The sequence below is a fragment of the Pipistrellus kuhlii genome, unplaced genomic scaffold, assembly GCF_014108245.1.
Source record: "Pipistrellus kuhlii isolate mPipKuh1 unplaced genomic scaffold, mPipKuh1.p scaffold_m20_p_16, whole genome shotgun sequence".
In the NCBI taxonomy this organism is placed as follows: Eukaryota; Metazoa; Chordata; class Mammalia; order Chiroptera; family Vespertilionidae; genus Pipistrellus; species Pipistrellus kuhlii.
Genome location: NW_023425471.1, coordinates 5,476,130 through 5,502,531, shown reverse-complemented (window position 1 = coordinate 5,502,531; position 26,402 = coordinate 5,476,130). Strand labels below are relative to the sequence as shown.

At 37.9% G+C, this 26,402-nt stretch overlaps 1 protein-coding gene across 3 annotated transcripts in view; it reads right to left on the bottom strand.

Moving 5' to 3' along the window:
- Window positions 1-8,504: 8,504 nt before the first annotated feature.
- Window positions 8,505-26,402, bottom strand: part of PPEF1 (protein phosphatase with EF-hand domain 1) — an 80,948-nt gene continuing 63,050 nt past the window's right edge. For all 3 annotated transcript variants that reach the window (XM_036440014.2, XM_045582302.1, XM_045582301.1), the window contains 7 exons: window positions 23,206-23,346; window positions 20,033-20,218; window positions 18,011-18,153; window positions 13,841-13,947; window positions 11,501-11,664; window positions 9,903-9,987; window positions 8,505-9,099 (listed from right to left, as the gene is read on the bottom strand). In XM_036440014.2, coding sequence (XP_036295907.1) covers window positions 8,891-9,099; window positions 9,903-9,987; window positions 11,501-11,664; window positions 13,841-13,947; window positions 18,011-18,153; window positions 20,033-20,218; window positions 23,206-23,346 — 1,035 coding nt within the window. In that variant the 3' untranslated portion in view covers window positions 8,505-8,890. The remainder of the gene's footprint in view (window positions 9,100-9,902; window positions 9,988-11,500; window positions 11,665-13,840; window positions 13,948-18,010; window positions 18,154-20,032; window positions 20,219-23,205; window positions 23,347-26,402) is intronic.

The following is a 26,402-nucleotide window of genomic DNA, read 5'->3' as shown; positions in this document are numbered from 1 at the left end:
TGCAATAGCAAAGAAAAGAAATCAGGTATACTCATTGGGAAAGAAGGTTGCCAAATAAAATACACAACACCCAGTTAAATTTGAACTTCAAATTAATAATATATTAACAATATATGTCCCATATATTGTATGAGACATACTAAAAAACTATTCAGTTTATCTGAAATTCATTTATAACTGGGCATTCTATATTTTTGCTTGCAACCCAGATAGAGGATATATAAATACAAAGCTTTTAGAATTGATAACAATATTTGGTAAGGAGGCTGGATACCAGATACAATAACAATAATAAATGGATTTTTCACTCTAACAAGGAGTACATAGAAATGCAAATGGGGATGTTTTACATTTATAACAGTGGCAAAAAAAACTATAAAATATTTAGAAATAAATTTAATATGAGAGCCATAAAAATCATAAAAGGAAACCTGTAATACCTATTAAAGACAGAAAATAATTTATAAACAAATTGTTCTTAATTAAAAATACTTAATGTCATAAAATATAAAATTTCCCTAATGTGATATATAAATTATTTTATATTCCAATTAGAATCTTAACAGGGATTTTCTTGGAATTGTATATTATCTTAAAGTTCATATAGAAAAGAAATGCCTGAGAACAGCTAAGAAAACTATGGAAAAAAAAACAACAGTGGAGTGAGACTTGCCTTCCCAGATAGGGAATTCTACAAAGCCACAAAAATCAAATCAATATAATGTTTGTATGAAAGTAGATAAAAATTAATGGAAACGTCTAGAAAATCTAGAGTTAAAATAGTGGTATGCTTGTGAAATTAGTCTATTACAGATGTGGTCATTCAATTTAGTGGGAAAAGCATGGATTATTTAATAAATGAGGCTGGAACAATAGGGTATCTATATGGAAGAATATACAAACAAACCACATATTATAGTATGTAAAACTCCTGGGTGTAAAAACTTATATGCAAAAAAAAAAAAAAAAATGAAAACCTTACAAAAAATCCTAGAGAATAAATACATCATCTAAAGAGCTTCTGCAAGTCCAGAAGTTATAGACCTTGGAAAGAAGTTATAGTTCTATAAGAGACATCATAGTCCTTGGAAAAACCTCATAGTCATTGGAAAGACCTTATAGTCCTTGGAAAGACCTTACAGTTCATAGAAAGACCCTCTGCTAGTCCAGAAGTTATAGAAGCAAATATGGATATATTTACTATCCTATATAATAAAAGGCTAATATGCAAATTATCCCCTCAACTGGGAGTTGGATCAGGAGTTCAACCTGAGTTCGACCGGGGCGGGGCAGGCCCTCCAACCACTTGTGGTACCTCCCCCCTGCCGGACAGGCCCCATCACTCAATTGGGGCAGGCTGGCCAGATTCCACCGTGCAAAAATTTGTGCACCAGGCCTCTAATTTAAAATATAACAACTTTTGTATGATAAAGGTAACATGAACAAAGCAATTAACAATAGATGTGAATTAAAATTTGTAATACAAACGGCAGAGGGTTAATTTGTATACTAAGCAAAAATACCTTACAAAATGAATTAAATAAAGGTGAATAGTCCAAAATAAACATGACCAAAAATATCAATATACAATTCACAGTAAAGCAAGTCCAGACAAATGAAAAGATATTCAGATTCTCTAGTAAGCAGGTCATATAAATTAAAGCATTAATGAGATATTTTACACCCATCAGATTCACAAGACATAAAACTATGACATCTAATGCTGGTATAAATGAGGGAAAAGGGAATTTTCATAAATTGCTGATGGAAATGGCACTTCCAAAGATTTTTTGGAAGACAACAGAAAACAGCACTTATTTTTAAAAGACATTTATTATACTAACCAGCAATTGGACTTCTGGTTGACTATCCCATTAGTAGGAGTGGATTAGTACTCCTATGTAGGGACATATGTTCGATATTTATTGCTTTGCCTTAGTGGCAAAGAGCTGGAAACAAAATAAACAACTATTAAAAGCAGGATGGCTGAATAAAGACTGGTCTGCCATAGCACTGAATTATATAGCCATTAAAAAGAATAAATTAATAAGCAAAATGTTCATGGCAGCATTGTCCATAATAACCCCAACACCTATCAGTAGTAGAATGGATAAACAAATTCTGATATAGCCATACAATAGGGTATTATACAGTAACCAAAAAATAAACAAGCTACAATTACTATGAATGTTATAATTTTACACACAAAAAAAGTATCTACTGAATGGTTCCAAATCTATAAAGCACAAAACAGGCTTAAAAAAAAAAAATCAATGCTCTTAAAGATGATGGCTACCCTTGAGTTGGAGTGGAGGGTGGGGGTGAGGTTCATGAAAGATTGCATAATGGGGATCCTGGGACACTGGTAATGTTCTGTTTCTCAATCTGGGTGGTGGTTACATGGTTGTATTCATGGTGGAAATTTGCCAAATAGTATACTCATGATTAGTGCATTCAAAAAAGAAAACGAATTAGAGCAGGGGTGGGGAACTTTTTTCCTGCCAAGGGCCATTTGGATATTTATAACATCATTCTAGGGCCATTCAAAATTATCAACTTAAAAATGAGCCTGCTATATTTGGTCACACATTTCATTAACTGACCCCTAATGCCTTGGCAGGGCCAAACCAAATTATTTCACTGGCCTTAAATGGACCGTGGGCTGGACGTTCCCCACCCCTGAATTAGAGCCATTGAGTTTGCAGGGATTTCAACTAGATCTTATTGGTTGAGAAAAGCAGAATACAGAAAATTATGTATACCATAATCCCATTTTTATACAATATACAACAATAAATCCACCTTGATTATGTATTAGTATGTAAAATATATACATATGAAGCCTATATGTAGGTTTATATGGAACAGATGAAAATATGGAAGGCCATGTATTAGGTTCACATGGATTCCCTAGGTGAGGGAGAAGGAATGATGAAGGCCATGCTTGTGCTGGGGGAGGAAAGGTTAAAGGAAAAAAAAGTGCCCCTATTCCAAAATATATATAATATGATCCCATTTATGTAAAAAAACAAACTCCAACATCAAAGAGGAAAAATATTTAAAAATAAATCGACCAAAGTTTAAAAGTTGAGACCCAGTAAATGACACATGTTGCACAATTCAAGCACCATGGCACATTATGAACATTCAATCATTGTCCAGGTAAAAATATGAAGCCCTCAAGATTATTAACAAATAGCCAATAAGAAAAGTCTAAGGTATTTACCAGCTTTTAGAAATGCAGTAGACTCCGACAATCTGAAAATCCTCTTACTATAATCACCTAGAAGTACTGAGTAAAATGTAACATAATTATCTTAAATGTAGAGCGAGGCTCATAAATAAAAAAAGCAAATCCCTGGGCGCCAGAAACAAGTAGGGAAGTGACAAAACAGAAGGGTAAGTGCTTGAGCTAATGCGGTGGGGGGTATTTGGCAGCAGCAAATGAGGCTTCGGCTTTGGGAGGTAGGGAATTGGAACTGAGAGCTTTGCATAAAGCCAAGACCCTCGAAGGACTATTCTGTTTATGAAAGATTTATACACGAGAGACCACAGGGCTTTAGGTGGAAGAAAAAAAAGAAAAGCTGAGAATGCTAAACCACAGGACCACACTTCACATTGCTTTTACTTTATGCACATCTCAGAAACTCCACACTAAAAAATAATGAGAGACTTATTCCTCAGGCAGAGACCCTCCTGAGGCACAAGGCAGAAGCATACAAAGACCTCTCTGAAGAGATGCTCCTACATCCCAAACATCATGGGGTTTTCATACACACACACACACACACACACACACACACACACACACACACACAAAACAACAACAAGCCCTGTTAATGATTAATTCACAAAAAAAAAACAAGGTCTGAGAATGAACAATCCAACCTGATCAAGAGTTTGTACACAAGACAAACATACAATTACACTCAAACAAACTCCAAATACACAGAGCTAACAAGAATAAGATTATAGCCGAAACCGGTTTGGCTCAATGGATAGAGCGTCGGCTTGGGGACTGAAAGGTCCCGGGTTCGATTCCAGTCAAGGGCATGTACCTTGGTTGCGGGCATATCCCCAGTAGGGTGTGTGCAAGAGGCAGCTGGTCGATGTTTCTCTCTCATCGACGTTTCTAGCTCTCTGACTCTCTCTCGTCGATGTTTCTAACTCTCTCTCTCCCTTCCTCTCTGTACAAAATCAATAAAATATATTTTTTTAAAAAGAAAGAATGAGATTATAAATGAAATATGTATAAAATGCCTGAAGACTAGAAGGGAAACAATAAAATCATTAGAATTAAACCCTATGAGAAAAAAAAGCATGCAGAATTAAAAGAGAACAAAACAAAAAAGCCACCATAATATATGTTGGAATGAATCTTTAAAAAAAAAAAGATTACAATAATGAGAAATTCTTTATTAAAAGACATGAGCAAAGACTAAAATAATTGGGGGGAAATACACCATGTTCATGCATAGGAAAACTCAATACAGTAATGATGGCAATTCTGTCCAGATTAATCTATAAATGTAATACAGTTTCCATAAAAATCCAACAGGGGATTTCCCAGCATTAACAAGCTTATCCTAAAATATGTACAGAGGACTAAAGGATCAAAGAAATGTTGAAGGAGAATAAAGGTGGAGGAAGAGAATTCATAATAGCAAATATCAAGACTATTATAAGCTATAGTATTTAATACATGAGGTATTCGTCAGATGATAGACCAGAGAGACCATTGGATCCTAACAGAAAGCCTAGAATTAGAGCTTAATGTGGCAGAGCTTAATATGACAGAGGTGGCATTTCAAAGTAGCAGCAACGAATGAACAATTCAGTAAATGGTGCTTCTGCATCATCCCAAAATTTCCAGTGGGTGGAAGAGATAAATGCTTTTGAAAAGTAAAATGTTTAAAACTTTTTGAAGAATACTATTATAGTAGATTCTCGTTATTTGCAATCGTTATGTTCTCTGTAATCTCTGTGACCACCGAATTTGCAAATTGTTCCTAGGAAAACAATTGTTCCTTTGGTCACTGTGAGCTTCTGATAACATCTCTGTCAGTCAACAACATAACTTTGTTTAATGTGTGTTTCTGTTTAAAAACACCTCGTTTAATATATATTGTTGGTTTACACTGAACTCACCTAGCAACACTATAACTCATGTGTGAATAAAGTAATTTTCTCCATAAGGCACCTCACCACTTTCTCGCACTTAGGAACTCTAGACAGCACTTCAATACTGCATTTGGGGGGTATTATAAACAGCAAGATCGTCCAAAAAAAATAAAAATGAAAACAAAACACTAAAAAATAAAAATCCCATGTGACACTAAATAGACTGTCAGGACACTTGTTTACAGCAAGAGAGCTGGAAGAAGGCAGGCCATCACTCTGTTCGACCTCAGCTGGGAACATAATGTGACTCAAAATGTCCTCTACTTTGCACACAGTCACCATAAATATTGACTTTCATTTATAAATAAATGTTAGTGAGTATGTGAAGTTGCAACTATAAAACCTGTGAATAATAAGGATCAACTGTACCTTTATGATATTTCCATGGTTGGAAAGGATATTTTGGGGTTTTGGTAAGATTCAAAATTACAAATTATAAACAAAAATTCAGGACTTGACTTGAAAATATATGTCAGAAAGAAAGTGAAAAATCAAGTCACACACTGGGAGAAGATATCTGCTTCCCAAATAAAGAACAGTGGGTCAGCATCAAGAACTTTAAAGTTCCTAAAAATTAGTAAGAAAAAGGCAAACAGGTGTAGTATTATAATAAGCAAAGGATAAGAACAAGACTTTCTTAAAAAATAGACTGACCAACAAATAAGATGCTCAATATCACTTGTAATAAAGAAATAGAAATTAAAAGATATTTCACATCTCTCTATAAACACATACACACAGAGGGTTGGGCAAAAGTAGGTTTACAGTTATTCGTATGGAAAATACAATAATAAATGATAACACAAGAATAAACTGTGTTTTTCATGTACTCACAACTGTAAATTCACCTTTGCCCATATCTGTGTGTGTATGTGTGTATGTGTATGTGTGTGTATGCTTTGTAAAATTGAATTGTGGTTAAGCACAGCTCATATCGAGCAGAAGTTTTACAACATTAAATAGCAATCTTTAGTAAAATGAAAGTAAATTTTTAGGTAAATTTTCCAATAAAGGCAGATAATTAATTCCAGAGATTAGAAGCCCAAGGGAGAAAATAAGAATTCCAGAAAGAACCTGAGACTCAATAACCAGGTGATTTAGGAAGCAACAACAAAAGGCTATCCGGTAATGCCAGAGACTGGACATTTCTTAAAACCACTGTCCTGAGATCATCAGTGGGTTTTCATGTGAGATGATGGGGCAGCTCTGTGCACATCAGGTGTATGCATGCAGAGCACTCACCTTTAAGCTTCTGTTCTTCTGGAACCACTCTCAGCACCAAATTCTGTATCTATCAGGGTGCAACCAGAGGCCAAACCCATAGGTGATTCATTCTCTCTATCTCTCTGTCTCTCTCTTTCTGTCTCTCTCTTTCTCTCTTCTCCATCCATCCACTAGGAAAAGTAACTTATGCAAATGTGGAAGCTAGCTAAGCAGACTCAGGTTGTAGACACCATACCTGATGCTGGACCTTGAAGCCCACAGGGCAGGCAGTCAGGAGGGAAGATCCGAAGCAGGCTCAAACCCACAAGCTCTAACTGGTACTCCACGAGAATGGACTCAGTCCATTCTTATCGCTCATGGCCTTGGTGAACAGGTCATTCTGCAGAAGCCAGGCCCTTTGTCACAGAACTATACACACACACCTGGCCCAGGAGTCGGAGAAGCTGACAGGATCCAAGGGAATGTAGAGGGATGCAGGCCTGACTGGGCTTCACACCAACAAGCAACACTGGGTAGGAGCTACACAATGGCTGTTCTTCCCTTTGTCTTCCATCTCTCTCAAGAGTCTCCCTCATGGCCTACCTTAACTAGAAATATACAAGAAAGGGAATTCTGAGAAATTTCATTCAGCCTATTCAAGTAGACACATTGCAAAGCCATCACATTCTTTAATGTTTATGTGTCTCTTCAGATCCTCCTTTCGTTCTTGAGTCAGCTTTAGTAAACTATATTTTCCCCTATGAAATCGTCCATTGTCCAATTTTCTAAAAAAATTATTGGATAAAGTTATTCACTGTATTTTTAGCAATTTCTGCTAGAGCTTGTTATATTCTTTTTTGGTCATTAATATTATCTTCTTATATGGTTTCTAATTTCATTGCATTATGATCAGAGAATATAGTCTCTTTGTAACCAATTGCCTGATATTTGAGACCTTTTTAGTGGTCTAATACAGTGATTTTCAACTGGCATGCTGCAAGAATTTTTAAAACATGCAATACCTGATCATTATTCAGTCAGGGGCACTGATCTCTTTTCCCTTATACTGACAAATAAAAAAAAATGAGAGCAGCCAATACAATAGCCATCCAGTGTGAATGAATCAAAATTATACCTATTATTTTTTGTCAGATTGGCAAAAATATAGTTTTTGGTGTGTCATAGAATTTTAGTAATTAGTTTATGTGGCCAGGAGTTGAAAAAGATTGAAAATCACTGGTCTAATACATGATCCATTTTTATATATGTTCCATGTGTTCATGAAAATAATATGCATTCTCTAAAATTAATTGCAGAGTATACACATACAGACACACACATAATCAGGTGGATTAATTTGGCTGTCCAATCTTCTATATACTAACTTATTTACATTATCAATTACTGACAGATATATTCAAAATCTTCCTCTATTTCTTCTAGTAGCTATGTCAATTTTTGCATTATAAATTTTAAAGCTCTTTTATTATATGCATGTTTATAAATATTATATCTTCCTGGTGAATCACTCCTTTTAGCATTCAGTAATGACCTTTTTTTATGCCTAATGATATTCTTTGCCTTAAAGTCTATCCTGTCTAATGTTAACATTGCTATGACTTTAATTATGCTCTTTTCCCCTACCCCATAGGTTTCCCTTTACTTTCCTACCAGCTCAGTTATATTTAAAAATATATTTGTTATATTTTATCCATTATTTTGGTGTACATAGCAGGCAGTGTTGTAGAAAATATATCTACCCTGTCATATTGATAGATCTATAAGTTCTCAAACTTAGAGAAAAATTAAAATACACTTGCCTTTAAACAGACATCTCTTCTTGTGTTTGATATGCCATCGGAATAGCAGAATAAATTACAAAATGTATGCATAACCAAAGCCTCATCTTACTTACCCATGAAGGTGTCAAACCATATTCAAGGCAGGAATCAAGCTGAAAGTGTTCACTTTGTATCTCCAACGTACAACAAAATAATATGTTTTCAAATGATACATTCCCACAGCTTACCTTGAGAATCTGATATGGCCCCCCACCCCAAAGGGTGGTTCCCTCACAATTAAGAATTACTGGTTTATGGTATCACCAAAGAAGATTACAGTTGAAAGCTGGAAATGCTTTATTACATTAGCAGTTCAGTATTCCTCCTCCTATTCCTGAGCCACTTACAGATGGTGTAGTTTTTGTTTGTTTCCTGTGTTCTACAGGTTTTTTCTTTTAGTATGTTTCTAAACTGCTTTGGTCTCCTGGTTAGTGGACATCAAAGAGACCAACACTAGGCCCAACATCAGTTTCTCTCTAGAAATGTGTGGTCCTGCCACTGGAGCTGACATTTAACCTAGTCTTAACAAAACAGCTTACTAGGCACTTCTAATACCCACATTACACATCTGCTCATGGCAGAAATTGGGCCTATTGTTTCTACCACTGGTACTGCAAAAACACTGTATTAGTGACTATATTCTTGAGGGAAAGCTCTACTTCTTGTTAAGCAAGTTGGGTCTTTGATTTGTGCAAGTTGTCAAGTTGGTGTACGACATAGAAAGCCTTTAAAAACTCGTTGAAGTCGATGCTTCCATCTTTGTTCAAGTCCATTCTTTCAGCAAGCTCATCAACTTGGGAATCACCAATATGAAGGTTGTAGTGACTACAAAAAAGTTTCCACATGGAATGGAATTCTTCCATAGAGATAAGACCTAAAAGAATATAGGAGAAGGATGTGAGTGTTCATTTTAAGACCCAGTGAAGGGAGGGGTGTGGAAGCCATACAGATTGAATAGTCCCAATTTGAATTTCACTAACATGCAGAAGGAAAAGATATGCTGGGACTCAATAAGAGCATTGCAAACAAGGACCCTGTCATTTTTTATAGGCAATAATTTTGTGTTTTTACCATTCATTTTTTAGTGTTCAATAATCTCTGTAGTTAAGGATTATCTGATGATTTTTTTTAAGTTTGAAAATATGGGAGGTGGGCACACGATGCAATATACAGATGATGTATCATAAAATTGTATACTTTAAACCTATATAATTTTATTAACCAATGTCACCCACAATAAGTTTAATGAAAAAACAAGTATTTCCGCAAGAAATAAAAAGTTTGAAAATAAGTAATTGTGCAGCAAAGCTAAGCAGAAAATGAGTTTCCATAACCCTCAGTCCCAAAAATAGAATCAGAAGTCTAGGAATGATTTTTATTGCCAGGAGTAACGATGATGTTTAAATGACAGTGAATTATCTTTTCATCTGTGCTGGTGATTTATAAAAGAAGCTATTCTTGTCTGACTACTGGATACATAGGCCTACATAGGAGTATATAGTCTTGAATACAGTTTGTAGCCAAATTAAAATAACAATAGTATTATAGTTGAGTTCTCCCCTACCCAAGTTAAATCAAGTTTGGGTAAAGTATGCAATAGATGAAAACAGAGTTCTGGTTTCAGAGAAACAAACTAGCCTTTGCTCACTGCTAGTGAACTAATCCAAGTTCCTTTACCTGAGTGGTCAGAGTCAATGACATTAAAAATGATTTGCAGGTCAGATCGGTATCTGTACAGGGTTTCAATGAGAGCTGACTGAGCCTGAAATAAAGATTTTCTAGTGTTAAAATATAGAATTAATAACATAGATCAGTTTTAGTAAACATAACAAGCATAAAACACCATCACCAATTCAAAGTAGGGGATTTAGATAGCCATTTGAAAAGGCAATTCTTCCTTGGAGGCTTAACGCTCTTTGTTTTTATTATTATTTTTTATAATAATAAATTTATAATAAATCTTTATTGTTCAGATTATTACAGGTGTTCCTCCCCCATAGCTCCCCTCCACCTGATTCCCCTCCCCACCCCATGCCTTTACCCCTGCACTGTCTTCATCCATAGGTGTAAGATTTTTGTTAACCCTCTTTAATCAGATAAAGGACCATGCTCTTACGTTCTGAGGGGTCTGCAGTCTGCACTCCCCAAGGGACAGGGCCAAAGAAAATCAGTAAATAACAGCCAATATTTACTGAGAGCACCTTGTGTTGTGCCAGGCTCTGCACTGAGAGTTTTTCTGTGGGTTGTTTCACTCAGTCCTTAACACAGCCCCAAGGAAAGAACTACTATTATGTCAATTTTACAGACTAAAGAACAGAAAGGTAAAGTAAGTTTCCCAAGGTTCATAGAGCTGATAGGTGGGGATTGAATCTCAGCTGCCTGAAACCAAGGCCTATGAGCTCAGTCACCATGGTAAATTGCCTCTTAAGTGAGGCACCAAGTCTCCTTCTTGTGAATATTTGAGGCTCCCACCTGCACTTTTACTTCCTCTCTCTGCTCTTAACTTCTCACCTCCCTCCAATCATTTCAGTCTTAGTTTCCATCAGCTCACTTTCAGCCCAATATTAAAACTAATTGCTGATGAGTCATTAATTAATAAGTATGGGGGGGGGTCTGACAACTCTTTCTGGGGTATTTTAAAGTATTTATAATAAAGGATTATAAACTTTAAAAGTCCTTAAGGTGCCTGGCCAGCTTGGCTCAGTGGTTGAGCATCAACCTATGAACCAGGAGATCATGGTTCAATTCCCAGTCAGGGCACATGCTTGGGTTGTGGGCTCCATCCCCAGTGGGGGGCGTGCAGGAGGCAGCCAATCAGATTCTCTCATTATTGTTGTTTCTATCTCTTTCCTCCTCTCCCTTTCTCTCCAAAATCAATACAAATATATTTTTTAAAAGCCCTTAAGGTATAAAGTGTCATGTCAGTAAGACTATACACTCCCAGTTGAAAAGGGAATATATTGAGTATTTTAAAGGCAGTGTTATATGAAAGACTGGATGTCACATCTGCACTTCTGCTGGACAGCACTTAAGGAATCACACATTGGACATGATTTGCTTGCAGAAGCTTTTTCTCTCTTTTGCTTATCATTAGAATGCACTTTCCTGAATAGACCACAATGCACCTGGGAGATCCCTCGTAGGCCTTTCCTAAGATTGTCATTTCTGTCCACTAGACGATTCCACTCCCATCTTTTCAAAGGACCAAGTTACTCTTATAGGTTGCCCAAAGGGTGTTTTTAGCCAGGTTTCAGCCGGGGCTGCGTTTCACTTGCCTCTTTCACAGGTTTTTGAATGTGAATGTCGTGGAAGCAAGTCATGTAGTCAATGTTTCCATCTTGGTCAGTGAGAACGAGATGTGAGCTCAGGCTTCTCCATGGCAAGTTCAGTCCCAAAACGTTTTCCATAGAAAAAGCCCACTGCCCCATAGATATTTTTCCTAACAATAACAACCAAAAAGAAAGAGACAAGAAAAAAAGCCTATTAATTGGTTCATAATTTGATTTTTAAAATGCAAACTCCTCAGGGAAGCCAGTGGGAAGCCTGGGGTTTCAATGCCTCCTGCTCCCCTTTCCAGTCTGTCCTACCAGGCCCCGGGGCTCCAAGGGAGGAACTACTAAAGAAAGTCTTTGATATTCCACAGCTCTTTGCTATTATGTGTAAGCAGTCAGACTTCGGGTGTTAGATGTCTCTTTCCTTTTTCTGATTAACAAAATAAAGTATTTTATAATAGAAGATTTGAAATGCAAAAGAATACAAAGAAAAAGTTATATAAAGGACAAAAGATTACTTTTATCTTTAATATTTTGACATATTGTTCCCTTTTCATTTTCCCAGATTAAATGCCCTTTAATCCCCTAATATAATATGTAGTTTTTCAAAATATAAATCTTTATTTTTCCTGATTATTAAAGACATGCTTATTTGAAATGCTTTTGAATAAACAGGAAATAAAACAATATTCTCAATTTATATGTCCATTCTACTGTTGGCAGACACTGGATTATCTCCAATTTGGGGCTATCACAAACAATGCTGCTAAGAACATTTCCATACATGCCCCTTTGATGAATTGAACCGATAGCTCAATTTGGGGAGAATTTATATCTTGACAGCATTGGCCATTGAACATAGTAATATCTACCCATTGACTTCAATTCTTTTTCATTTCTTTTAATAATATTTTAAAAGCCTCACTCACCAATCATTTGGTTTCTTCCTTGGTACTTGATTATCTATTATAAATGGTATATTTTAAGGTTTTATTACCAATAAGTTCATTGCTAGCTACACTAACTATCAATTTATTACCACTTGGCTCCAAATGTACCCTTCCTTGCCCTGTTTTGTGATATTGGAGCTGAATCCTATAATTTTTTTTTTTTTTTTGGCAGCTGGTATAATGTTAGGCTTTGTCAGCAGAGGGTTCAGGAAGAATACTCTAAGACATGGCAAAAGAAATGGTCTTGTATGCTTTGCTTCCTACTCACTAGTGAATTTAGCTGATACCACAGTGGTGCCTCCCTTGCCAGCAGTGTGTGCGAGACATAGTGGTGGACACCTCAAAGAGAGTTTTGCTGGTACCCTGTTTTCCCAAAAATAAGACAGTGTCTTATATTTATTTTTTCTCCCAAAGTTGCACTAGGACTTATTTTCGGAGGATGTCTTATTTTTGGGGAAACACGGTATTACAGTGGGTGGCTTCATCCTCTCTAGCCCTGTCCCTCTAGCTGCAAACCAACACTGACCTGAGACACATCAGTGACCTTCTACTCCCTGCAGTGAGCCACAGTCACACCTTCACTGACGAGGTCTGAATCTTAGCCTTGGTTGGAAGTAGGAGATGCTTCCAAGTTTGTTCCTTCCTTGGGTACCCTCTCTCAGCTTTAGAGACAGTAGCTGTTCCCTACACTTCCTATTCCTATATTCTTTTATCTCTTTTCGTAATTAATAATTTTTTGCTAGTTAATAATTCTTTATACTAAGTTTCACTGTTCAAAACAGAGTTGTAGTTTCTATCTTCTGAATAGGCTCTGACTAATACATGGTGGTATTTTATTTTTTTTCCTTTCTAATTCTTATGGTTTTAACTTGCCTTATTTCATTGGCTAATATCCCTAGTAAAATGTTGAACAGTATTAAGAGTAGGCATCCGTATTAGTTTCCTACTGCTGTTATAACAAATTACCACAGAATTAGTAGCTTAAAATAATACAAATTTATACTCTTAGACTTCTGGAATTTCTAAGTCCAAAATCACTTTCATAGAGAGATGCAGCCTAGAGATTTATCATACTTACTGTGAGGCTGGTAAATGCACTACAATTCTGCCTCTAGATTCTAGCAATTTTTTAACAGGCAGGCCTTCCACAGTGTCTAGTCTGACATTTTACCAAAATAGAATTTAAATTCAGGATTGTTGTTTGAAAGGAGGTTACTGAAAAGGAGGACTACGCCTTTTTCCCAGCATATAGTGGACTATATTTTATTTTATCTCTGTCATTCCTCACTACTAAAAATAGAGAACTGAGATCTTAAGGAAGCAAAGAAAATAAAAACAGATCTGTATATAACCTGGCATGTTAAGAAATGTAAGCATTACATAATTTTATTACCTGATTTAGTACGGTCTTGAAGTTGGAAACTATGAATGAGGTCAGTTTTTCGTGAAATGATTCGCTCTTTCAATATCCTGATGGCACTACTTTCTATGGTATTCACCCTATGTTAAGAATACAATTATTAGGTGAAAATTACATAAATTATCATGTTCTGTTTCATTTTAATGTACTATGTTACCACTCACCAGTTTCTACTTTTAAAAAAAAGTTTTAATTGATTTCAGAGAGAGGAAAGGAGAGGAAGAGAGATAGAAACATCAATTATGAGAGAAAATCATTGATCGGCTGCCTCCTGCACACTCCACACTGGAATGGAGCCCGCAACCCAGGTGTGTGCTGACCAGGAATCAAACCATAACCACCTGTTCATAGGTCGACAGTCAACCCCTGAGCCACATCAGCTGGGCAATAAAAACATTTTTTTTCAAAATTAGCCTGCTACATTTAGTCAAACATTTAATTAACTCAATCCTAATGCCTTGGCAGGGCCAGACCACAGGATTTCGTGGGCCATATAAGGTCAGAAATACCTCACCCCTGTTATATACCAAATTAATAGAATAAAGAACAAAAACCACATGATCATCTCAATAGATGCAGAAAACTTATCTGACCAAATCCAATATTCTTTCATTGATAAAAACACTCCACAAACTAGGCATAGAAGGGAACTTCCTCAACTTGACAAGGGGCATCTACAAAAAATAATACAGTTAAATACTTAATGATGGAAGACTAAATGGTGTCCCTGTTAAGACTGGGAACAAGACAAAAATATCTGCTTTCACCACTTCTATTCAACATTGGTCTGAAGGGTCTAACCAGGGCAATTAAGCAAGAAAAAGACATAAAGACATCCAGACTGGAAAAACAAGTAAAACTATCTCCATTTGCAGATAATATGATCTTATATATAGAACATCCTAAGGAATCTGCTAAAAACTAACAGAACTAATGAAAAAGTTCATCAATGTAGCACAGAACACAAAAAATAAATTTATTTCAATACACTAAAAATGAACCATCCAACAATATAATTAACAAAGAAATCCAGCTTCTGCACAGCAAAGGAAATCAGCATCAAAATGAAAAGAGAGCCCACTGAATGGGAGAACATATGTGCCAATGATACATCTGATAATGGGTTAATTTCCAAAATATATAAAGTACTTATACAACTTAACAAAAGGAAGACAAACAACCCAATAAAAAAATGAACAGATTAAAACAGATACTTCTCCAAAGCAGACATACAAATGGCATATGGGAAAATGAGACATATGGAAAAAAATGCTCAACGTCACTAGTCATTAAAGATATGCAAATTAAAACAATAATTAGGTACCACTTTACACCTGCCAGGATGGCTACCATCAATAAATCAACAGACAAGTGCTGGTGGGAACGTTGAGAAAAGGGAACCCTAGCATACTGCTGGTGGGTATGCAAACTGGTACAATCACTATGGAAAACATCATGGAGTTTCCTCAAAAAATTAAAAAATGGTACTGCCATTTGACCCAGTGATCCCACTTCTAGGAATATATCTTAAGAAATCCGAAACATCAATCAGAAAGAGCATATGCACCCCTATGTTCATAGCAGCGCAATTTATAATAGCTAAGATCTGGAAACAGCCCAAGTGCCCATCAGTACACAATGGAATGCTATGCAGCAGTAAAAAGAAGGATCCCTTACCCTTTGAGACAGCATGGAGGGACCTGGAAAGTATCATGCTAAGTGAAATAAGTCCATCACAGAAAGATAAGTATCACATGATCTCACTTACATGTGGAATCTAATGAACAAAATAAACTGACAAAATAGATCCAGAGACAAGGAAACATGCAACAGACTGAGGATTCTTAAGAGGGAAGGGGGGAGGGGAGAGAGAAATAAAAGAACTTATATGTATATATGCATAACCCATGGACTTATGTGAAGGCCTGGGGAGGGGAAATGAGTGGGAAGGAGGCAAGGATCAATGGGGGGGGGGGGGGAAAGCACCTGTAATACTTTCAACAATATAGATTTTTTAAAAAGAAAAGAACTCCACTTACTATAGTACCAAAAGGAATAAAATACTTAGAAATGAATTGAACAAAAGTCGTCCAAGACTTATACACTGAAAAGCACAACACTGTTTAAGGAAATGAAAGGTCTAAATAAATAGAATAATATGGATCGGAAGACTTCATATTGTTAAGCTGCCAATAGCCACAAAATCAATCTATAGCTATAAATTAATCCCTATCAAAATCCCAGTTGGCATTTTTTGCAGAAGTTGAGATGCTGATTCTAAAATTCATAGACAAATGTCATGGACACAGAATAACCAAAACTATCTCAAAAAAGAAGAACCAGGTTCGACTCACATTTCCCAGTTTCAAAATTTACCACAAAGGTATAGTGATCAGGACAGTGTATTACTCACATTAGGCTAGACATATAGATCAATGGGATACAATTTAAAGTCCAGAAATAAACCTGTACCTTTATGGTCAATTGCTTTTTGACAAGTGTGCCAAGACAATTGAATGGGGGACGGATAGTCTTCCTGACTGATTGCGCTAGGACAACTGAATGTCCGCAAGTACAAGAATGAAGTTGGATCCCTAGCTTACACCATACAAAAATTAACTCAAAATGGATCACACACCCAATTGTAAAAATTTACTCAATAAAATTCTTAGAAGAAAACATAGGAATGTGTTTGGGGTTAGGCAATGGCTTCTTAGATTTGACAAATCATATATCGAGTAAGTGACATGTATACAGGATATATAAAGAACTCTTACAACACAATAATATAAAATGGGGGAATAATATACATAGGAAATTCAAAGAAGAGAAAACGCAATTTCTAAAAACATAAGAGGTAAACTCAGCTTGGCAAAAATAAGAATAGGGTTATAATATCTGAGACTAATGAGGATGTGAAGAAACAGTATTTTGTTCTTCAGGTTGTTAATTATTACAACTTTTGGAGAATCCAGCAACATTTTAAATATATAAATCCATAAATCTCATATTTTGAAATCTTACCTAAAAACAGGACTAAAACTGATGCATATATATACACACACAGAAAGAAATGTTTATTATAGTATTGTTTTTAAGTGGAAAACCCTGGAATCATTCTGGATGGTCATTATTTGAGTAAGACTTACTGACTTTACAACTGTTATGGCATGTGTAGGCTACAGAATATTATGTATCTACTACAAAGAATGAATTAGGTCTATATGTACTAACTTGGAGTTGTGTTCATGATAGAATCTTTAGGGGAATAGTCAGTCGTAGAATAGAGTGTGCAGTGTGATTTGTGATTCTCTCTTTATAAAAAGTAATGTATGTATGGTGTTTATTGGTTTTCTCCTCCTACTAGGATATGCATTTGATGAGGGAAAGGATTTTTGCTTATTTGGGTTATTGCTATATCACCTGTGTCTAAAACAGTGTCAGATACATAGCATGTGCTCAATTTGGTTTTTTATTCAATGAATTAACTATTGCTTGTTTATTTTTGTAGGAGCAAGGAGAACAGGGTGGAAGGTCCACAATAGGCTATTAATTTCAGTTATCTATAGGGAAAAGGATTATTAAAAAGTAGGGGGAGAGATGATTAACATTTTCTTTATCTATATATATATATATTTTTGGTCTCACTTCTTTTGTCTCACTTCTTAATAATAAATATATTCATTTTATAATGAAAAATGTTAAAAAGATAATGTTAAAGAGATAAAAAGAAGACAACCTATGAATGCCATTATATGGAGAAACACACACAACTCTTTTGTCATATACACTGCAGGATAGAGAAGAGACAAAGAAGTAACTCCAGACTGGGCTGTCTGAGGGTGGGAACAGACAAAAACTATAGGTTACAGGGCTGGGTGGTGTGGGAACCTTTTTTTTTTTTTTTTTACATTCAATTAAGGACTGGATGTTGACCACTTTATTCATCTAAAGAGATGTATAAATTTAAAAATTGCTCTTCTTGTTGTCAAATAATATGACTGTATTCGCTACTTTGTGTCTGGAACTATTTTCATACCAATGAGTAAACAATAAGTAGTTATCTTCACCCTCGTGGCTGTTCTTAATCACTTTGGATTGGTTCTATTTGATCACCAGTACCAGTGTTCAGAGTATACACACCTTTGATGAAGAGGTCCTAAGCACGTTGCCTTGGTTACTTGGTACTGGAAAAATCGCAGATTGGTATTAAAACCCACCTTGATGTAAGCTCCTCTATTGCTGCCTTCTTCATAATAATTAGAAGCAGAAAATACCGTAATAACCTGATTAAAGAAAAAGAGGATCAGCTTTACATAGAGGTAATTCTCAAAATGTCCTTCAATAAAGTCAGAAATAGCTCAAATCTTAAAAAAGCAAAAATCAAACCAAGTTCAGAATCCATACAAATCATTCAAGTCTGCAAGACTTCTTTTCCGTGATTCCACTGGAGAGAAACAAGGCTTTTAAATCAGTGTCCCCAGAAGTACTGATTTCTAGCCTTCACCCTCACAGGGTGTGGCCTTGCAATCCTGTGCATAATCTCAGCTTCAATCTTAGAATCTTCCTTAATGCTGTTTTGCAAATTCTAAATTTTCCAAGGGGGAAAAGCCTTTATTTTCTTTCCTTGTGATATCTGAGCATTCAAAATAAAACTTGTCTAGTATCAGTCTTTTGCTTTTGCTTGGAACTGACTGATTTAGAGGCCCCCGAACCCTCCACAAAACCAGTGCTTCAAGGGCATAGAAACGGTGGCTAAAATAAGGGACCACGGCCATTCTGTTGGCCTTGGGGCTGTGGTGGAGGATGGAGGGTAACATCTGTCTGTGGCAAGAAACTTTGCTTAGGTCAAATCCTGTCCTAATAAGTCACTGCTATTTTCTCTCCTAGCAAACTTGATTCATGGCTGCCTTTTATGTGCTCAATGGGGATAAGTACAATGAGCATAAGTACATTACCAACAATCCTATATAATTACAGGGTAATATGCAAAATGACCCTAAGGGCAGAATGACCAGGAACAACTGGTAGCTATGATGTACACTGACCACCAGGGGGCAGACGCTCAAGGCAGGAGCTGTCCCCTGGTGGTCAGTGTGCTCCCACAGGGGGAGCTCTGCTCAGCCAGAAACCAGGCTGATGGCTGCAAGTATAGCAGTAGCAGTGGGAACCTCTCCCACCTCCTTGGCAGCAATAAAGATGTCTGACTGTGGCTTAGGCCTGCTCCCCAGGGGACATCCCCTGAGGGCTCCCAGGCTGCCAGAGGGATGTCTGATTTCCAGCTTAGGCCCCATCCCCCAGCGAGCGAGCCTAAGACAGCAGGTGGACATCCCCTGAGGGGTCCTGGACTGCAATAGAGTACAGGTCGGACTGAGGGAGCCTCTTGAGTGCATGAATTTCTGTGTACCAGGCCTCTAGTCTCTAAACAATACTTGCCATAACCACCTCGCAATTGTTAGTAAGAGCCTGAAATGTACTAATATAGTTAGGAAAAGCAAAAGTGTTGAAATGGAAGGAAATAACATGCAAATTTATTTTCTTTTGTATTCATCATTGTTAAGTGTTAGAAAAAAGGGGCATCCCAGGACAAATTGGGACAAGATACCCGTTCCTCAGTCCTAGAGCCTTATCACACACCTCTGCAGGAGCACAATATACTCCATTTTAGTGGCTTCAGCTTAACTAGAGTGAGTGACTTCCTAGAGATCACCTCCTTAAGGGAGTGGAGGGGAAGGGTGTTTTGTTGCTCTGCCCTGCACCAGGAACATGCAAAGGCGAAAGAGAGCAAACTTGATTCATGGCTGCCTTTTATGTGCTCAATGAGGATAAGTATTGTACATTCTCAACCCCACCTTAATGGCGAGTTGTCTTCGATCAGTAAAAGCCTTTCTCTGTGTGTACTTAGTGTTGCATGTCAGTTTCTGTCTTTGGGATTAGGGAAGATTACGGAATTAAACCAAATATCCCTTAGGGCGAGGGACAAAGAGGCCCCGTCCAACAATGTATGTGAGCCCTGCAGTCTCCTGTTTCTGTCTACCAAAGCATGGCCTTCTCTCTAGGTACCAGGGAGCACATCTTCCATGGGCCTTTAGGTGAGACACATCCTGTGAAGAAAGATTGCTTGGGGGAAGGATGTCTATGATGTCACCAACAATGTTAACTTACCTTCCCATCATGGCAGACTTCATACCCTTCTGGTTTACACTCGTGAGATCTAATGAGAAGCTTCAAATGGTTTTTATTAAGAAACTTCGTGGTGACATCTGGCCCAAAATAGCAGCCCCCTCCTCGACTTGTGTTTGGGTAACAGCCTCGTTTCCCACGAGGATCGCTCCACAGAATATCGATGACCTTAAAACAACAAATAGATTAGGCTGCTACCCTGTTTCCCCCGAAAATAAGACAGTGTCTTATATTAATTTTTTCTCCCAAAGTTGCGCTAGGTCCTATTTTCAGGGGATGTCTTATCTTTCCATGCGCTAGGTCTTATTTTCGGAGGATGTCTTATTTTCAGGGAAACAAGGTTTTTACAAGTGAAAATTTATTTTCTATATTCCAACTTCTTTTCCAGAAATATTTACCCACATTTTCTTACTATTTCTCATTCCTCCTTCAAAATTGTTTCATATTTTTATCCTCCATGAATCTCTGTGAGAAGTTTTAATGCTATAGCCACCACAATCCCTTTCTGCTCATTCCCAATAACCAATGTTGCAATAATAGTAACTAATGTAGAAATACCTAGTAATCATGAAGAATCAGCCCTTGGCTTTTTTAATCCATCACAAATGTTTCACAATTGCTAAATCTACAAAAGTATTTTTTCTTGAAAGAACTTAATTGTCGCCCTAGCTGGTTTGGCTCAGTAGATAGAGCTCAGCCAGAGGACTCAAGGGTTCAATTCCGGTCAAGGCCATGTACCTTGGTTGTGGGCACATTCCCAGTAGGGGTGTGCAAGAGGCAGCTGATTGATGTTTCTCTCCCATTGATGTTTCTAGCTCTTTATCCCTCTCCCTTCCTCTCTATAAAAAAAATCAATAAAATACATTTTTTTTTAAACTTAGCCGAAACATGTTTGGCTCAGTGGATAGAGCGTCAGCCTGTGGACTGAAAGGTCCTAGGTTTGATTCCGGTCAAGGGCATGTACCTTGGTTGTGGGCACATCCCCAGTAGGGGGTGTGCAGGAAGCAGCTAATTCACTCCTTGCATTCTGCATTTCTTTTCTGTCTAGAATTCATTCACTTGAGTAGGTTTACCCAGACTGTGGCTATAAAATAGATTTAATTCTGAGGTTCTCAAACAAAAACTTCTATAAAGGGTGAAACAAATTCCTAGGCAGAGATAATCTGTCTTCTCGAGAACACCCTCTCTCCTCTGACATGCTGGGTATTTTGGGTGATAAGTGCAAGAAAGAATAACTACTTACCATTCTTTCCTGAAATTGTAAAACCAAAAATTGTAAAAATTTTACTGAATGACAGCTTTTTTATAACCTGGTCAATAAATAACTGATTACAAAACACTGTTCAAATTAAAGATCTAAAGAAATTGAAAGACATCCCATGTTCATGGAGTTGAAGATATAATATTTAAGAGTGCAATAGCACCTAAATTGATCCATAGATTCAAGGAAATACCTACCAAAATCTCAGTTGTTTTTTGGTAGAAATTGACAAACTGACTGAAATTCATATGGAAATTTAAGGGACCCAGAAAAGTTAAAAATAAATAAATAAAATAAATAAAAACTTGAAAAAGAAGAAAAAAGTGTGAACCCACACTTTCCAGTTTTAAAACTTCGTACAAAGCTACTGTGATCAAAACTGTGTAGCACTAACATAAGGATAAACATATAGATCACGAAATATAATTAAGAATCTAGAAATAAACCTTCATATTTATAATCAATTGATTTTTGGTGGGAGTGCCAAGAAAATTCAGTGGGATCAGTCTTTTTTAACAAGTGGTGCTGGGATGACTGGATATCCACATATAACAGAATGAATTTTAACACCTACCTCATACCATATAAAAAAATTAACTAAAAGTTGATCAGACACCTAAATGTAAGAGCTAAAACTATAAGACTCTTAGAAGAAAACGTAGGAATAAATCTTCATGACTTGGGGTTAGGCAATGACTTCTTAATTATAATACCAAAAGCATGAAGCAAAAGCACTGAGTAAAAGAAGCCAGACACAAGAGATCACATATTGTAAAATCTCCAGAAAAGACCAAAACTAGATTAGTGGTTACCTGAGGCTAGAGAAGCAGGGCTGGGAGAGTGGGAAGATGGGGAGGAAATGGGGAGTGACTGATAATAGGTGTGGAGTTTATTAGGTGATAAAAATATTCTAAAATTAGATTGTTGTAATAGCTGCACAACACTGTGAAAATATTTTTAATATATTTTATTAATGTTTTACAGAGAGGAAGAGAGAGGAATAGAGAGTTAGAAACATCGATGAGAGAGAATCATCGATCAGCTGCCCCCTGCACACCGGATGTGCCCACAACCAAGGTTCATGCCCTTGACTGGAATCAAACCTGGAACCTTTCAGTCCCCAGGCCGATGCTCTATCCACTGAGCCAAACTGGTCTCGGCGAAAATATTAAAAAAAAAAATTATATACTTTAAATAAATACGTCATGTAGTATGTGAATTATCTTATATATTAAAGAGGGAATATGCAAATTGACCATCACTCCAACATACAAGATGGCCACCCCCATGAAGTCAAAGATGGCTACTCCCATGTGGACACAAGATGGCTGGCAGGGGAGGGCAGTTGTGGGTGATCAGGCCAGCAAGAGAGGGCTGTTGGGAGGGACCAGGCCTGCAAGGGAAGGCAGTTGGGGGCAACCAGGCCTGCAGGGGAGGACAGTTAGGGGCGACCAGGCCTGCAGGGGAGGACAGTTAGGGGCAAACAGGCTGGCAGGGGAGCAGTTACGCATCAATCTGACTAGCAGGGGAGTGGTTAGGGGATGATCAGGTTGGCAGGCAGAAGCAGTTAGGGGCAATCAGGCAGGCAGGCAGGCAGGCGAGCAGTTAGAAGCCAGCAGTTCTGGATTGTGAGAGGGATGTCTGACTGCCCTCAAAGGGTCCCAGATTGGAGAGGGTGCAGGCTGGGCTGAGAGACACACAAACACCCATGCAGAAATTTTGTGCACCGGGCCTTTAGTATATCAATAAAGCTGTAAAAATATAGTGATCAATTCAGTGAGAAGAATATGATCTGTGTATAAAGGTAAGTCACTTTTTATCTCTATATTGTAAGAGACAACATAATCTATGCTGTGTCTTCTTTGCCACTTTGGTGAACAATCTAATTACTTACCTGTTCCCACTCATGCTTTGTTAAATAATCAGAAGGTGATCCACTTAATTTGATTCCCCGAGGCGTATATCCTTTAGTCTTCTTCATTTCAGTTCCTACATCTTTATCCACTGGAACTGGTGGCATCAACACAGATTTCATCTATAAAACAAATTCTTGCTTTAGTCAAACCCTATGCTTGGTGTGCTGACAAGCAGAAACTTCAGTACCAGTTGCTGTTCTCTCTACATTGTTGTGCCTGAACCCAATGAAAAACGCACAGTCATCTTTTGCATCTTACTCATTTCTTTTATCTTAGTGATCCACTGATATATAGAAAGTGAGCCTGTTAAATTATGCTTGTACATTTTTCAAATAGAAAAACTTCCCTACAGGGAAAGTTTCCCATTAGTTTCTAAAGGACCCTAGAGGCACATATGTCAGTGCTAGACATGTTCTGAGGCATCATCTCAGGAAATGGAAGATGCTAAGGGAAAACTATCTCCCTCTGAGCCTTTATCTATACATGGGGCTAAGAGAGAACCAACAGGCTTCGATTTCAGAAATACCCCAAAAGTGGCTACTCTTCATTTTGTTGTGTTTTCCTGGAGAAATGAGAGAAAGTACATTTATGTCCAGGAGAGTTCTCAAAGAGGACATAACTTGAAAACTTTGGAAGCCCTTCAACTTAAATGCAATGTGGTCTCAATCTGACCCTGCCAGCAATTGGTACTATTCTCTAATCCTACTAATAAAAGTGATGCATTTCTTTGGAAAATAAAATATCTTTCTGATAGTATGCCAATTACTATAATCCCTTCAATATTCTCTTACATAACTCGAGACTATAATTTTACACTTGTTTCTTTGTAGCACCCTACCCTTATCCTATCTATCGATAATAAAACAGTAATATGCAAATTGACCGTACCTCCGCTACACCCACAAGCCATGTCCATCGGCCAATCGGGAGCAACTATGCAAATTAAACCAACCAATATGGCTGTGGCCATGGAGCGAGCAGGAGGCTTGGGTTTCCCCAGCAATTGAGGAAGCCAAGCTTCCAACACACCCTGGCTGGCTGTGGACTTCACTCAAGGCTACAAAATTTTAATTATAAAAGATAAATAAATCCCAATAAAAATGGCGGCAGCACAGGTGGCTTGAGTTGCCTCCAGTGATGGAGGAAGCCAAACTTCTGTATCTCTAGCCTGACTGGGCCTGCATTCAAGGCTACAAAGTTTCAATTATAGAAGATAAATAAATCCCAACAAAAATGGCTGCAGCCATGGAGTGAGCATGAGGCCTGGCTCCGCTCAAGGCTACAAAGTTTTAATTATAGAAGATAAATAAATCCCAGATACCAAGGCTTCTGCTTGGGTCAATGGGGGGCGTGACCAGCATGCAAATCTCCACAGGCCCCTCACCCAGGCTACCCCATGCCCCAAGGTAACCCCCACCCTGATCCAGGACATCCTTTGTGCAAACCAGCTGGCCCCTACCCATGAACCAGGCCTCTATCCTATATAATAAAAGAGTAATATGCAAATTTACCATCACTCCAACACACAAGATGGGTATACCCATGTGGACACAAGATGGCCACCACAAGATGGCCAGCAGGGGAGGGCAGTTGGGAGGGACCAGGCCTGCAAGGGAGGGCAGTTGGGGATGATCAAGCCTGCAGGGGAGGGCAGTTAGTGGTGACCAGGCTGGCAGAGGAGGGAAGTTGGGGGGACCAGGCCTGCAGGGGAAGGCAGTTAGGGGCAAACAGGCTGGCAGAGGAGCAGTTAGGCATTAATCAGGCTGGCAGGGGAGTGTTTAGGGGGTGATCAGGCTGGTAGGCAGAAGTGGTTAGGGGCAATCAGGAAGGCAGGCAGGTGAGCAGTTGGGAGCTAGCAGTCCTGGATTGTGAGAAGGTTGTCCAACTGCCCCTTTAGGCCCAATCCCGGTAGGGCAGTCAGATATCCCTCGAGGGGTCCCAGATTGGAGAGGGTACAGACTGGGCTGAGGGACACACACCCCCGTGCATTAATTTTGTGCACTGGGCCTCTAGTTGGTATATAAAAATGGCATTGATTTCTGGGTGTTAATTTTGTATTATGCTAGGTTGTTGCATTAATTTATTAAATCCTATAGTGTTTTTTTAATGGAGTCTTTAGTGTTTTCTATGTGTAATATCATGTCATCTGTGAAAAATGACCATTTTAGTTCCTCCTTTCCAATTTGGATGCCTTTTACTTTTTCTTCTTTTTTGATCACTGTGGCTAAGATATCCAGTACTATGTTGAATAAGAGTGGTGAAAGCAGACATCCCCATATTTTTTCTGTTCTTAGGGGAAATGGATTTAGTTTCTGCCCACTGAGTATGAGATGCTAGCTATAGGTTGTAATATATGGCCTTTATTATGCTGAAGTATAATCCCTCTATTTCCACTTGGATGAGAGTTTTTATAAAAAGTGGGCCCTAGCTGGTTTGGCTCAATGCATAGAGCATTGGCCTGAGGACTGAAGGATCCCAGGTTCAATTCTGGTCAAGGGCACAGCCTACCAGGATCGGGCCTAAACAGGCAGTCAGACATCCCTCAAGGAGTCCCAGATTGGAGAGAGTGTAGGCTAGGTTGAGAGACACACACCCCCGTGCACGAATTTCATGCACCAGGCCTCTAGTACAAAATAATTTTAAACAATATTTCTGCTATATTGGTGGCCTTAGTTCAGTGACAGATCATTCTCTGTGGTAGACTCCTAGTTTCTTCTATTGTATAAACTAGGGTGTTTATGAAATCTTATCTTTGTTTTTCAAAAATAAAATTGAATCTTATTCTGAGTTCTTGTCTCATTGAGATTGTTGGAAATTCAATCTCAGCTATTATTGGTAAGTTCACAACCTACCCAACTCATACCCTTCCCCCAGCAAATGTCCCCAGGTCTTACACGGGGCAGAATATTCTGGGAAGATACTCTGGACTTGGGTCCACACAATATTTGATAAACTCATTGGGCAAGTCCACATGGTCTCTTAAGTACGTACATGTGGATCTTCTTTTTTACGGCCACTAGGGATCAGAATACTTTTTCTCACCCCATTCCTAAGGCCCCACACCATTATTTTCTCCTGGAGGACCTCCTAACCATCCCTTCCCCCATTCCTGCCAGGGAGTTTAAAGAATACTAGGATTTTAATCTTATAGAATATTCCTTCTCTGTCCCTCTGT